General features: G+C 36.9%; 2 protein-coding genes and 1 non-coding gene across 3 annotated transcripts in view; 2 read left to right on the top strand and 1 right to left on the bottom strand.

Moving 5' to 3' along the window:
- LOC139958688 (unconventional myosin-Id-like) overlaps positions 1-16,355 on the bottom strand; it is a 260,444-nt gene that overhangs the window by 80,495 nt on the left and 163,594 nt on the right. The window lies entirely within an intron of this gene.
- LOC139958923 (sulfotransferase 1B1-like) lies at positions 579-12,876 on the top strand. The gene is made up of 7 exons (XM_071956367.1): positions 579-717; positions 1,480-1,638; positions 4,199-4,323; positions 5,881-6,124; positions 6,394-6,488; positions 9,239-9,425; positions 10,709-12,876. Exons 1-7 carry the CDS (start codon positions 699-701, stop codon positions 10,822-10,824), a joined length of 945 nt encoding a protein of 314 aa, XP_071812468.1. The 5' UTR covers positions 579-698; the 3' UTR covers positions 10,825-12,876.
- Positions 15,568-15,649, top strand: Trnas-aga (transfer RNA serine (anticodon AGA)). The gene has a single exon. It is a non-coding gene; the product is annotated as a tRNA-Ser (tRNA).

Below are 16,355 nucleotides of genomic sequence, written 5' to 3'. Positions count from 1 at the left end.
GGTACCGTATGGTCATATTTATGTCGAGTCCACAAAACTGTATGTTTTATAAGATGAGGGTATGCCAAGAAAGAAAGAAAAGTATCAAGGCGGATGTGGGAAGCTCTGCAAATACACCATAAGAACCTCTGAAACAAAAAGAGAGTAAACCCCTTCCACTAATGATTTATGAAAATACTCCCTAAAACAGACTCTAAAAGTAAATGAAATGATATAACTCTATAATTAGTTATGCAATGTTTCTTCTGACCTTTGGTTTATTGGCATCAGCCAGGAATACTTTGTGTAATGCATAACTATAGGTTTTGTATGGTTTCTCGAACTTATTTTTCTATTTTTTTATTAAACAATGGATCACTTATTCTACTTTGAAGCAACCTTCATCTAGGGAGTATTTTCATAAATCATTAGTGGGAGGTTCTTTTTCCGCCTTGATACTTTTGTTTCTTTCTTGGCCTACCCTCATCTTGTAAAACATACAGTTATAGCTATATGGGCTCGACAAATATGACCATACGGTGCTGAGTCTATGCCCCCAGTTTGTAAAATTAATATGCATGTCCTAAAGTCACTCGTGTATATCACTGCATATAACGAGACAGCAAGCATCGCATTTCGTTGACGTGCCAGCAGGCTATTGATTCCAAGTGCATATAAACTATACCATCCGGCTATACATTAAGGTTTGGCGATACGTAATGGCGGACTCCACTAAACGTAAGTACTTATAGCTTACCTAAATACATACACGGGAGAAGGGAAATATAAAAACTATGGCGAGAAATAATAGGATGAGGGAAGGGGGAAAGGGGAAAGGATGAATCTAAAACATAATTCTCAGTATACATTTACATGTGACAATTCATGTTACTTGATGTTGTAAGCCAGGGGTTACCTAACTGGGGTGCATGAACCCCTAGGGGGTGCGTGAGTCCATCCCAGGGGGTTCGTGAGACGTTTCTGAAAGTCAAAACTAGAGTACTTTTTGTTGAACTAAAATGTGAAATATCATATAATTTAGTAATGCACAAAAATCGTACCTATCGACAAACTCTGTTCGCGCGCATATGTTGCCATAGTAGTACCGTGCCGTGCAATTTTCATTACATTATTATACTTTGAACTTGATCTTTTACGAAGCACTGGGGGCTCGTGGGGGATAAAGTTAAGGAAACCCTGTTGTAAGCGATGTCCTCTCCCTTTTCTTTGTTTAGGGGGGGGGGGGGGGGACAATGCAATGGAAAAAAAAAGAATTGAAAACGATTCGCAAGCCTCATAATTTTTAGTTATGTGAGGCTGCTTAATTTAAACCATAAACGGTGCCATATCATGCGTTAAGTGTTAAGGAGGGAATGGCCACGTGGATTAGCAGTTTTGTTCACTTTCAGTATGTATATATTATGTGCCTTCTAAACTTTGTAAATTGAATAAATATTGCTTTATGACAAAAACATGTTCTTTTTCCTGTTATCATCGCAGCTTCACTCTGGTCGACTCTTCCAGATTATGCAAAGGAGGTGACGTATGATTATGAAGGTCACGTGTTTCAGAAGATGATATCACGCAGTTATATACCAGATATTATGAACTTTCAAGTCAGACCAGATGATATTTTTCTCATCACATTCCCGAAATCGGGTAAGTTTATATTCAACATACATGGTTGTGAATGAATAGTAGAGCATATTTTAAATGGTACAATATCTTGTCAACCGGGAACGGTAATGTATAACTTCAACTTAAAAGTCTCAATACCTGCTTGCTGATGAATTTCGGTAAACAAACTTAGATTCGATGTTTCTTATTCTAAATGCACTCTGACCAGGTGGGTTTAATGGAGAAAAGCTGTCGAAATCGAAAGAAAGAAATTTATTTGTTGTTGCCCTAATGTGGCGAACAATTTACCGTTAAATCACTGAGACAGCCCATGTCAGCATGTTCATTACACAAATGTAAACAAAATAGTCTACACATGCAGTCCGATCAAGATTTGAACGCAGTCTATACTCATATCATCAACTTTGTATACAATTCCACGAAGGAAACGTCTGAGAACACCTGTTTATTCATTGTAATGGAAGGAAATGACACAATTTCGCAAGCTACATCGTTAAGACCGAGAGAAAGAAACTATTCAAGAGAAGTGCTAGCCACGAAAGTGGAAGTATAGTCTTAGGCCTAACGGTCTTAAATGGTGTGAAGACTCGCGCACAAAGAAACGTCTCATGCCGGTAATCTGACCTAGTTGCGAATGAGGTGTAATAGAAGTGTTACACACCACAATCGATCCCAGAAAATACACACACAGTTGCTACCGTCGGTAATTAGACACATAGTGCACAGTCAGTACATGCAGCTACGGTCATTACCCACAACACAGTGTAAAAAGCAGCGATGGACATCTCAGTTCTAGATAAAGATAACAATGTATCACATTTCATTACTGTCTGCATTTTGTAGCGACACGAGCAAAACGTCACTTGCAAGCAACAGAAAGTTAACTTTTTAGATGGCCGCACGCGGTTTGGGGCGAGTCTTCAAAGCCTTTAATTTAAATAAAACAGAGAGATTTGGTTGGCGCATGATCGGTTGGGCGGGGCTTGCGAATTTTGGTTGAAGTTGAAGATCTACGGACTCGTTAACAAATCTGGCGAATTTTATTCAGCTCAATTTTTTTAACGACAGATAAGTCAGTGAAAATAATGAATATTGATGTGAACCTTGCATAGAACGGTGTCATTTTCACTGAGCTATTAGTGCAGTAAGCTGGAAAGGTCGAAATTTAAATTTGGCAAACATATATATATATATATATATATATATATATATATATATATATATATATATATATATATATATATATATATATATATATATATATATACATATATATATATATATATACATATATACATATATATATATATATATATATATATATATACATATATATATATATATATATATATATATATACACATATATATATATATATATATATATATATATATACGTATACATATACGTGTTTACGGGGATATATATTGGAAATGCTAGTTGATTATTTCGTAAGCTGTAAAACCATTTTAACAGCGGTTTTACCAGACAGATTTTCATTACAGATACAACCAGCTACTTTGAGCTACCAGTATAAGCTGAAATATAGTCGAAGACTAAAAATAAAGACAGTCTCCTGACCCGGGTATCATGCAAACATATTTATATGTAGTATTTTTGCCTTTGGTACATACACAGTTTACAGTTATGTATAGTATTCATTCCCTATCGAAGGGTCCCGTGATACTCACTTGACATGGGCCTATGTGGTTGGCAAAAGTGTTCAAAGATCGGAGACTAATGCTACATAAATTCGATTTAATGCTGGTAATACATGGCGGGTTCTCGAATTTGAGTGGTTCTGTTTTGTGATTGGTGTGGTATCCCAAATGAGCGTTGTATAAAGGAATGTACAGTAATCACCCACATGTGTAACATAGCAGTGGTTTCTAACTTAGTTTGTACGAGTACCGCCATTACTACTAAATTCTCTTACAAGAACAGTGATTGGCTGTTTGAAGAATTGTTGACGGATGTGGCCGAGCTTTGTTTTCTTACGCTCTGCCATTTGTCAAATATGTGTTACTACATTTATTACAGATAAGCTATAACATTAAACGGAATATGTGCTAGCATTTAATAGAATGTATGCTAGCATTTAATCGCATATATGCTAGAATTAAATCGAAGATATGCTGGCATTAAATCCGAAGTTATGTCTGCATAAATTCCAGACTTTTGTCCACTTCGGCCTACCATAGACGTAACACCGTTATGATCACATACGATTACTGCCTCTGTGTAAGTGGACTATGGTTCGTGGACTGGGGTACGTGAACTGGGGTGGACTGGGTGGGGGCGGGGGGGGGGGGGGGTACGTGGGCTTGAATATAGATCAAGTCGTTTGGTTTTAGTGTCCGTGCTCTCTATGTGGGGGTAAATTATCATATATAAAGAAATGTACAGATGTGTAAATTCAGATAGGCCTACTTATTTCTTGGACTATATACAACTGGACTTCATTTCCTTAAATAACGTAATATGAAATAATTTAATGTTTAGAGTAAACATATGTACACTAAGCATGTAATGAATGTAATGTGAGATGCGTTCGCATCAACACTTTTATTTCTTTACACAGGTACTACTTGGGTACAACATATCGTTTGCTTAATTTTAGAAGACGGAACTACATCTAACCTCCAAGATCACCTTTTCCTGAAAGCACCTTTTCTGGAAATGCCTCAAAGCTTCTCTAAAGAAACGGTAAGGCATTTATAACAGAAATTATGTACAAATTGTGAAGACAGAAGAAGAAAAAAAGCACTTTCACAAGTTATCATATTATTTTACTACTTGGCAATGTTACTTAAACGCTACCGTCATTTCTCATGATAAGTCCAACTGTATTGTAAATGATTTTGGAAGTATAAAAACTTTGGAATAAAAAAAAAGTAATGCTTGCGAAAGTGGTCCATGTGATTCCATAGCAATCAAGTTAATAGGACACTTGTTTCTTGTTCGAACTACATATAATTATGCCATATAAATGGTGCAGTTAGCTGGCAATTTATAATTCTTCAATGACAAACATTATAACACAAGCCAAGACTTTTGTATGCCAGGAAGGCTAGACTATAAAGTAGGACAAAGCCTGTGTATTTGATCAAGAGCGGTAGATCTAATCTAAAAACAAATTGATTCGTCATTTGCTCCTCTGTTGAGACAATCCAGCAACAAACTAACAATATATAGTTTATTATTTTATTTGCCCCCCCCCCTCCCCCCAAAAAAAAGAAAAAAGAAAAAAAGGCAACATTGCCATTCCTGTCAGCTGTATATAGGCCTACTATAATTTTAAGAATTCAAGACTAAAAACTAATACATGAATATAAACCTCCCTCTCTACATAAATTAAGTTGAAAAAAAGCAACCTTCCGGGCATACTTGCAACAAAGTGCCCTATATTGGAAATAATGTGTAGTTATGTTCAACGAAATAATGGACTACGGTATAACAGCATATACCGGTGATGTGGCCGAGTGGATGAAAGGCGGTGGCATTTGAAGCAGTGAGGCTTAAGAATCTGGGTTGATCCCCTGCCGGATCATAGTAAGGTGGGTTCTTCAAACAAGAGCAATTTAGTACGGTTTTCTCATCTGAAAAGACTTTCTAAATGGAAAAGATTCAAAATTTGAGTTAAAATGTTAAATTGGAAGCCACCCGACATGTAAGCTCTACTTCACAAGCCGTGTGGGTTTTTCCCACATTTGTGATCGCTTAAACGTCGTAAAAATAAGGGGAAAAAATAACTGCTGATTATTATAAACTGATTGAATTTAACACTGCGTAAGGAATTAAAACTGATTTCGTTCAAAACAACAGAGGCAGTTCACAGCAGCTGTACCAAGACATGTGCGTAGTACGGATATGCCTAGGTAATGCATACTTTCCCATACTGGAGCATATTACACAAACGACCCCATACGCATGCCCCCACCCCCTTCCCTTCTCCTATCGATCGCTCCTCCGTCAGTTCCTTTCACGTTTTGGGGAGGGTTGGGAGCTACCTACCGAAAGGCCGAACAGCCCCCGAGAATGTACGAACTTTATGTTTATAGGATCGGATGGTCTATTAACACAGGCGACCCCATCAATATCGTCCCAATCTTTATCTCTGCCCCCCCCCCTCCCTCACATAACAAATATTTCATATAAGGGTAATATTATATTATACTGATTCAGTATACTTCTTGCTTATGTATTTTATGCTTTATCATTTCACTGTTTCTTTGTTGTTGTTGTGGGTTTTTTTTATCGAAGGCCGAACAGCCCCCGGGAATGTACGAAGTGGCCAAGGAAAAGCCCTCACCGCGATTAATGAAGACGCAGCTTCCAATGGAGTTCTTGCCTCGAGAAATTGAAGAAAAGAAGCCCAAAATAGTTTACGTGTCGAGAAACCCAAAGGACAACGCTGTGTCGTTTTTCAATTTTTGTAGTCTCACGGTGAACTGCCCTCAATACAAAGTATGGTCGGAATTCCTCCATGATTTTACCAGAGGAGCCAGTATGTTGATTTCTTCTTTGTCTTTCTGCATAGATTTATTACACATGAAAATTAATTTATTAAAATTAATTAATTTATAAAAAAAAAATTAAAAATAATTTAAATGAAAATACCACATTTTTTAATGATAAACTTTGCAAATTAACGAGAATCCAGATACAATAACAACAAATAATTTGATTTATTTCTTGATCCTTTAGGCTTAATTATCATTTATCTATACTTCTCATTGTATTCCTTTTTTTTTTTATTCTTCTTCTTGTTCTCAGTTCCTCGAGGGTCTTGGTTTGACAACGTACTTTCTTGGTGGAGCAAAAGGGACGAACCAAATCTTCTGTTTTTAAAATACGAAGATCTGAAGAAGGTATGTTCATGACGGTAAAATTGAGAAACTATTTGTAGAACAATAAAACAAATATCGCCCTCTTACTAAAACATTCCGTTTTTGACAATAACTGTTCCCACCTCAACCTTTTCCATCTATTTTACTGAATTTTTTTGAACTGACACAAAATTGATAGTTAACTTGTGAACTTTTGATAAGCATGTACTCATTCATCCAAACGCCTAAGTTTTAGGTTTGGATTCTTGTTCAAGGCCAAGGCCCTCTCACCCGACTTTACAACACTAAATCCTGGTCATTGGTAACTTGTTACACCCACACACTAAAGTGTGCAAAATTCAATCAATTCCTCCTGGGCTACTACAGCGCACCTGTGTCCTCTGGGGGACTTCCCATGGAAGAAATCAGACAAATGGGAAGAAATATGAACGTCCATACGTCACAAATGACGTATAGACTATTAACCAACGAGATTACAGGGGATTGAAAAAAATACCCAGGAATTATAGTTGTAAGCCTTGAGAATGGCAGATTTGAAAGGTAGAGGCAGTGGGTGTTGACCCTGAAGTGGGTCAGTGGGGGCGCAGTGCTAAAATGTATACCAACTTTTGCAAGCTTTAGGTTAGTTTGAGTGCGTACGTAGAGGAGAGATATGTACGTATCGTCGTTCTAATATATGCTATCCCAATCAAGTTTTGAGTTAACACACATTTGATACGATCATTTATGTCATATTCAATTCTTAAACCTAATTTCCATCAAACCATCGCATATGGCCAATACTGATTTCTGCAAAGAAACGGACTTTACTACAGTAAGTGAGCTAAAGTGCTTTATATAGCATCCCTATTATAGAATTTCTATAGAAATTATTATTTCATGTGCACGGGAATGAGGTAACGCCCGTGTGGGTGAGGCATTGAGGTATATATGTTGACCGTTGCATCCTATACAGAAGAAATTTAAAAAAAAAAAAACATTCGGTGACACTGACACAAATTATTATTATTTCTGAGAACGAGAAAAACTGTTAACAAACTGATTATACTGTTACACAAAAATATGTGTAGGTGGAAAAATATAAGGTAGCGGACCTGTCGTTTCCATCCTATATACATAGCAGGATCTTTCTTCAAAGGCAAAACTGTAACAAAAACAAATTTAGGACATATTTAAACTAGAGAGCTGCATAACCATGCAGACAACTCAATTTTTTGTCATGATTGACAGACAGTTATCTGCGTGGCCATACATGCATCTGTCTATGGTTTTAATGTGATCCCGAATCTGTTTTTATTTTCAGTTCGCCTTCGAACAAGATCCTGCTAAGGGTAACATCAGGCCCCTCTAACTTTTATACTTTTACATATTATTATTAGCAAACATGAAATTGGCATCGACTTTCATGTCCTGAAGTTTGATGAGTAATAGATCACACATAGCCAATAAGGTATATGTGACTGTGTAGTCAAGAGAGTTCACTGTATACCTGTACATATATACATACGGTAGGGTATTATGTAGGTTTACAGTATTGCGGGTTGGTTACGGTATCCATAGGTCAACCGCACTGAAGTATATACCATCATTTTTAGCAGGTAAACCATTAAAATGTCGCAAACAATAGAGTTCCTTAGAAAAATTGGGAAAGCTAAACCATACGGACGGCAGACTTCAGCTAAATTAATCAAATGCCGGTATATAGTGGATCATTTATTTAAGCGAGAAAAGCATCAAATAACCTGTTCGTTCAGTGAAGGTTATTTCATAATTTCACATTGTACGAGTATTAATGAATAGCTTCTGGCGCTCTTGGGTCATGATTCCAATGCCCAACGAGTTAGTTGAAAAGTATGGGCGTCCGCAGGGGGGGGGCGGGGGGTGTGACAAGGGGTGGGTGGGCGCTCCCCATAGAAAATCAAAGTAGTAAACAAATAATAACTTTGCTCTCACGTGAATCGGAATACGATATATACATAGAAATTTTATCAGGATGCCCAAGTTTGGTTTCTTTGTTTTGGCCTTTGATCGGACCTTGACTTCGATCTGACCTTAATTTGACCTTGATCTCGATTTGACCTACGGGGTTCCAGCACCGCCTTTAGTTGTTTACGGAATGTGTAGCGTATACTCATGTTCAAATACTTATGCATCTCAAGTATGAAGAAACAAATTTGATGGACATTTTACATGTTTCCTTTTTTTAATCAGTTTGTATCTATATGACCATCATACCTGTTTGCTTCAAGTTCACTTCCGCTGCAAAACGTGCCAACTTCAAGTGTTGTTATCTCGAAAATAAACGATAAAAATATGAAATGAAAAACGAATTTCATCATGGTTCTCATTCATTAACCAAAATGAAAAAAAAATCCATCTGGATTAAATTCTTTTTTTAATTTGCATATTTGGACTACTGCGTTTTTCAAAAGTTGCAAATTACATTTCGATTAGATTTACTTCTGTGATGTTTCAAATCAACTCAATATCACAGAAAACGAAAGTTAGAGAGGCATGCAGAGGTGAGAGTGAGGGGGCGAGGGTGGGGATCATTAACTCATTTCGTATTCTATTACTGGGAACAAAGATAGTTTTCTAAATTGTCCATATAGTTCGTCAAACTTGGATTGTCAAAGTAATAATTATTTATCGTAAGTTTCTTTGAATAAACTCTTCTATTCTTTACTTGTGTATTGGTGGTATCCACTTACATTAAAGCATTCCACTGCCTGATGGTCAGTTTTATTTTGTTGTGTTCTTCTTTGATATAGGATTTACGTGCTTCAGTGATACAGATTAGCGAGTTTCTTGAACGACCCTTATCTGAGGAAGCCATTGACGACATCGTCATGAAATCATCGTTCAATGCTATGAAGAAAAACCCAAAGGTCAACCCAGATCATTCAGAGGCTTCTTTCAAACATGCACTTCAAGGAAATCGTTCCTTTCTTAGAAAAGGTGAGAACATATAGGCCTAACGCTATTGTATACTGTTAATTTTAAATAGTATACGGAAACGTATATGGAAGTGACACCACATTTTGACGACTTGCAAACACAAACTCAAACGGTGAAAAAAATCCGAAATCTGCCGTTTTGTCAAGTTATAGTATAAACGTAGATAAGACGGTAAAACTCTGAAAGTAAAGGTTTTGCACACCGTACATCGTGACTTTCTACCGTCATAAATCTAAAAAAATAACCCGATTTAGCAAGATGCTTTGACTGTGGAAAACGTCAAAAATTAGTGATAATCCCCCTCCCCCCCCCCCCTTTTTGGTACTCTTGTTACCCTCTTGGAAATACGTCAACAATCTGAATAAAGTAACATATTTTTGGAACATCTCATATTGGGTTTTGGTATTTATGGAACGATTGGTTTTTCGTGGTGGCATATGACATATGCCACACATCATTCTGTAAAAACAGGACATTATAGTGCGCGTGGAGTGCTTGCAGTATTAGGAAGAACTTTTCGGTTGTTCACGGTGTTATTTTGTGGGCGGACAACACACCAGGGAGTTTAGTCATGTACATACCTATACAAAGTGAGGGCGCTTGTGAGCCCCGTGACAGGCTCAGAATAAGTTGGCTACGCAGTTAGCCTCTGAAACTGCAATGTACAGAGACTATATGAAACATTAAAGTATCAACGCCCAGCTATGTAGGTTTCGTTTACTTGGCTAGTAATGCCAATATTGTAGCGCGCACGCGCACAACAATAATACTTCAATGGTCGGCGCAACATCGAATATCCGGGTCTGACTCAACATCGACTATCCGGGTTTGACTCCGAGAGTTCAATCAGAGAGTTCAATAGGTCGTGGGGGGGGGGGGCGGTGGGGCACACAATTTTCAAAGGGCAGTTGGACACGTGACTTTCATTTGGGGGAAGGGGGTGGAAAGACAAAGTCATTTGTAAATCTTCCCGGTTTTGAATTCAAACACGAGGGTTATATGTATAGGATATGCTTATATACGTTATGAAAATGTATTACATATCTTTCCAACGTTTTTCGAAAGCTCCAAGTTCGGTATAAAATGGAACTTGAAGAAATCAACATATCTCTTCAACTGTTCAAGGCTTCCCACTTTCATTAAAAACGACATGTGGGCGTTTATTTATCTCTAAGAGGAAGATCCAAATAATATTATTTGCAATTAAACAATATGAAGTATTAATAGTTTTGTTGTGATCATATAATTTCCCATTTTATATTGAATTTCAACTTTAATAACAGGCCAAGTTGGAGACTGGAAGAACTATTTCACTGTAGCCCAGAACGATGCATTTGATGACTTGTACGAGAGGAAAATGAAAGGAACCGGGTTGACCTTTGACTTTACCCTGGATTGATAATCTCTAATGTATCAGGAAATATTTCAGATGCCATCTTCATAAAGACGAAGGGCTGGGCAAAAATGGATTAAAGAAAGTAAAATAAAAACAAAGTTATTACTTTGATAGCACAAAAGCTCTATTGATTAGCTATAGTCACCAGGCCCGACACCACGAATATATATAGTCCTTCCCGACTGTTTTTTAACCAAATATGGGTGCTTCCAAACATCTTTTTTCACTTTATAATTATAATCTTAATATTTACTTCCTGTAAAAGTCATTGTATCTTTTTCTACCACTTTATACAACTGAACCCATTCATTGAAATTGTGCTGTATTTAAAGAAAATGTTTCAAACATTTTATGTGAGCGGATTGGTGGTAAATTCATTTAACAACACTTCCAATTCAAACTTCACGAGTATATTAAGACTCAGTCATTCTTGACACGATCAATACCAGTGACAATGCAGTCTCTTGAAATATTGAAGAAAATGATCAGTTTTTTTTTTATACGAAAACAACAGAGATGAAGCAAATATACTTGTTAAGTGCCACACAAGGCTAGCGCTTTTCAAGATTTCCATTTCGGTTATTCCAAACCATTTGATGATTTATTTGATGGATAAAGTGTAACGGATTCCACAAATTGAAGATTCTTGCGCAATAATATAATACCGGCGTAAGAGACAACCGTATACAGCGCTGATATTACATGTACGGTCTACCAATAAGAAACTTCGAAAGTGCTACCCCAACGCCCCCCACCCCCTGCCTTGATATAATGTTGACCAAAAAAATATGTTACAGCATCCTATGTCGATATCAGCAACGACCAGCTTCATATCGAGAACAGAAGAACAGTTCGTATCATCAGACAACGGCCTGCGTTTTAAGACGATGACGGTTTTTCATTCCGTTTACATATATCGGACGGTAGTGAGAATTTAGTTTAAGTTGGCGAAATGACGTAAGCTATCATCATCGCAAACTGTACTATAGTTCTGTGATGAAAGTGTTTGCGTGGATTCATTGCAAGTGTTATGCCGGTTACACGGTTCGGGCAAGTCGTTGTCATTCATTATATTAACAGCAGAACGATATATCAGTTCTTTCAAGTCAGTAACCGATATGCCGATATGAATATAGCCCATCGCATTTCGACGACCTCTTCTCCCACACTTGGAACCGATTGATGATATTGCGAGGTAGGGAACCATATTGACAGCTGGCTATATATACGTAACTCCACGCACCGGTGTAAGATCAGGACGTTATGTCTGTAGTACACAATCACACTGGCAAACAAAATATTCAAATACTGCTGACAAGCATATTTCTGACGTGAAGAACTGAATCGTGAGATAAACAGGACCGTGCTTTGACCGATTAACCATGGAGTACCGGAAACACCGTTGTAAGTCAGACCCGGTGACAGCTCCCTAATCAGACAGCGTAACACATATTCAACGGTATTCAAACTTGGCAGACAGCAAACTGCACAGATGTGATTGGTCCAATTGCAAAAGTGTTAGTACTTAGGTTTTTTGCACAAATGAGCTCATTACGTGTGCTAGAACATATATGTAATGAAGAAGAGGACCGTTCAGTAAAGTACGGTAACATTTACAAACAGGTTAGATATATATCCTGTCAAACCTTGCATGTGATCAGGAAAAACTTGTTACGGTTTCCCCCGGTTTGAGTTAATTCTGTCTCTATCGTGTTACCAGACTTCCCCCTGCTGTATATATCACGTACTGACGTGTATACGGTGACTTGACGTCCTCAAAAGATAATAAAAATAGTATAGGCTACACCAAGAAATCCAAATCCGTGAAGCAATATGAAACAGATATAACAATCGAAAATAACACTTTACGGCGAAGTTAAAAGAAAAAGAAAGTTAACTCCTTTCTGATTTGATGAATTCTGGTCGCACTAACCAATCAGGAAAAAATCGGCAAACTTCTAATATGGTAAGTTTGGGATCGGCTTTGGTGCACTTAGTGCATTAATTTCCCGGTCGTTTGTATACGACAAACACATAGCTTGCCATTTAATTGTAAGTAGTAAGTGATTCAATATCGAATCAAATAAAAAATGAAAAAATGGTACGGTGGCTTTGAAGGGCACTGAGTTGTAGTGTTGTCGGTATTATACTAACACAGTAAGTCTACAACTCGTTTGTCTCTTCAGGACCACCGTAGATCCGTCATGCGTGTCGTCTGCCTTAGAGTCAATAGACATTTCATGACGTCATCCATTTGTCCGCCGTTTAAAGTTAAGTATGAGAAAATAGTCCCCTGGTTTATTGAGATTGGCTGACTAATAAGATTGCAAAACAGTAGACAAACAAGTTTGCGCAAGAGGGATTTAACCTTAAAAACTCTCCTAATTAGACAAATTTTAACACCAATCGTTCATTACAAGCTCTTTCAGGAATTCAGGTACATTTACTTATCTAAAAATACGTAAATAGAAAATCCCATTTTCACTAAATAACAAAGGGACAGTTCAAGGTTTTCCTCAAAGTGGGGGACGGGCCTCTGTAGATTCATCCACCTTTCGCCTACCCACCCCACCCCTCCCCCACCCCTCCTCTGACCAAATGCATTCCGAGAGATTTGTTTCAGTACCGTAGTGAATGTTAACTAGAAGGAGGAACCAGGGAGTTGCCATAACAACTCCCTGTAGGAACGAAGACCTGAAATTTAGCAATTGTATATGTTTGTTATAATACTAGACACACATGTGTTGCCCAGTCTTTATACCACTGCATATATATATATATATATATATATATATATATATATATATATATATATATATATATATATATATATATATATATATATATATATATATATATAAGGTTTGGTGTCATGGCTTGATCGGTGGTCTGAGCAGGAAATAACCAATAAAGAAACGTCAACAGATCAGCAGAGAGCCTCGTGTATATACTCAACATTCCTGCAAGTGGCTATAAACTCTATTACATCACTTTCTATTTAAAAACCATGAAATCACACAATCACTATAATACTGCAGTGCAAACAAGGAAAGGTACTCCACTATAAAGCGTTACATTATAATTGCTTGCTCAGCAGGCATGTAGGCATCTTTGTTCCCTTTATATATTATCGTAATTCAGCGATAATAGACAAAGGGAAAAGTGAAATATATAATGCAGTGTAGTGTATAATAGGCCTATACCAGTAGGTACACAGCCTTGGGCGATCAGTAACAGGGCACTGATCATGACTGATTGGCTGTCTGCAGACTGAACTGAAAGTACATATGGCTTTCTTGCGTTGATTTTGGTAAATTTTCGATAGTATTATACGTATATTGAGGAAAATCATAAAACGATGCCAGGACTCGTTAGCGTGACATGATAGTCATGTTATATGCATACGCAAATTTCAATGGGGCAGAGAGAGAGGGGGGTGGGAGGGAGGGTGGGTGGGTGGAACTGAAAAAAATTACGCGCTGAATTAACCGAAACCGCTATCATTTGGTGAAATATTGTATTATAGGGTTACTTAAAGTTATGGTTTCAACAATTTAAAGTTTATCGGCATTAAGAGTCATTTCTCGTAAGTTAATACGAACATTCAACAGAACGCTGCTCTGATAATATTGTGAAGGTGTGGAAACCCTGCGGCATCCGGATTATGTTGAGAGCGTCCCCTATATATTGCACATCCACCTTGTTGAGGCGGGTCTTGCTCAAGCTCGTTAAGTGTGAACCTAAAATTCGCATGCGGGCAATGCATGGTTGTGCATTAAATTCAGCCAGCTATTACATTGCTATAAACTGTAATGTGTCATATGTAGCGAATCTTCGATATAGCCTATCTAAGATAATATTAGGCTACACGGACGAGCAAATGAAACTTAAAAAAAACCCAAAATGAACAGTCTGTAACAAGAAAAACAACGCTTGCACTCTAGAGTAAAATCATTAACGATCAGTGTTTATAGATCAGTATGGAGACGCTAATGTGCGGTATGTAACGTTACGGTAGCCTACGTTCAAAAAGGTTACTAAGATCTATTTCCGCAATTTTGCTACAAAATGTTGAAATTATGATATTCTGTTGCGAGCGTAATTAATATTTACTGCAAAATGATGTATTAAAATGACCCGGTTCATCGTTTGCTGCAAAAAAAAAAAAAAAAAATGGCTCAAATATATTTCACGAAAAACTACCGACGGCAAGCTTTTTTTTTACAATTTTCAATGTGGGATCGACAGAAACTTTTCTGTGAGACTAATATAACCAATATAGTAGTAGTACTAGCTACTAGAAGACAAATAAAAAGTACCATCAACCTAAGCATTGCACGAAGAAAACTAACCGGAATAGCAATCACGAACAATCAAAATTAAAATATGCACGTATTAAATCTGCAACTTGACCTTCAGTACAGATAGATCGAATGGCTACAAGTTTGAGCCAGTATAATGACCTTTAATTAGCAGTATAACAGTATTGGTGGCGCTATTTATAAATACTGTCATAGGTCAATAATCTGGGAAACATAAAAGCCATCACTGCGATGGCAATGCCGTTATACTAACTTGACGTTTGATCCGCAATATGAACATCTGATATGATAAAAAACTTTTGGGACACATTACCTTGATCAAACCATTGTTTGGTCACAGTGAAATAATTTAATAAAGAGACCTGACATGAATATGACTTGTAATATAGTATATATATTTATTTTGTCGGACTCATTTTCAAGAGTAGTCGTGGCCGAGTGGTTAAGGCGATAGACTAGAAATCTATTGGGATCTTCCCGCGCAGGTTCGAATCCTGCCGACTACGTAGTTCTTTTGCGAGCAGCAGGTTCCCATTTCTGAATTGCTAGGTCATGTGAAATCACATATTATGAACGTACTGTGAACATGATATATATACTGTACATATACTAATAATACTATTTTAAAAAAGAAAGAGAATTTCATCTTCTAGCATACATTAACATGCTTGTGGTGCCTACAATTAACATAATTTAAATTAGCTTTATTTCCCACGATGTGCTTAGTATATAAACTGTATAATTTTGTATAATATACAATAAAATATTTAAAAAATAAAATAAAACTGTTAGCAAACTGCTCATCCACTTAAGAGCATGTGTAAGAGAATGTGTAAAAGTAAATATATATAAAAGTATATATATATATATATATATATATATATATATATATATTTATATTTGTGGCATATATATATTTTTGTGACATATATATATATGGCAAAATTAGAACTAAGTTATTTATAATATATTTATATATAATTTTCAATAAACTGAAAAGTGTAGATCAGGTTGAACTGGGACGGTTACCATGCATTTGATGGGACTTTAAGTCCGTCACTGTAGTAGGCCGCAATTTATAGCATGATATAATTGCTAGAAGTTTTCAAAAAGTACTTTCCAGGAGGTCTTCACACTCCAAATTGTGAAGCAAATCCGTACCGAAATGTTGGGAACTCTGATGTCTTTAGCCTAGATGAAGGATACATGAGG

Source organism: Apostichopus japonicus, chromosome 18, assembly GCF_037975245.1.
Source record: "Apostichopus japonicus isolate 1M-3 chromosome 18, ASM3797524v1, whole genome shotgun sequence".
NCBI classification, from domain to species: Eukaryota; Metazoa; Echinodermata; class Holothuroidea; order Aspidochirotida; family Stichopodidae; genus Apostichopus; species Apostichopus japonicus.
The sequence above is the reverse complement of the archived record's forward strand: the minus strand, read 5'-3'. Positions and strand labels throughout refer to the sequence as shown.

Bases quoted from the DNA above. Each gene is read 5' to 3' on its own strand.
- LOC139958923 (XM_071956367.1), top strand. The intron at 4,324-5,880 runs GTAAGGCATTTA...TTTTTATCGAAG, and splicing joins AAAGCTTCTCTAAAGAAACG to GCCGAACAGCCCCCGGGAAT. The intron at 6,125-6,393 runs GTATGTTGATTT...TCTTGTTCTCAG, and splicing joins TGATTTTACCAGAGGAGCCA to TTCCTCGAGGGTCTTGGTTT.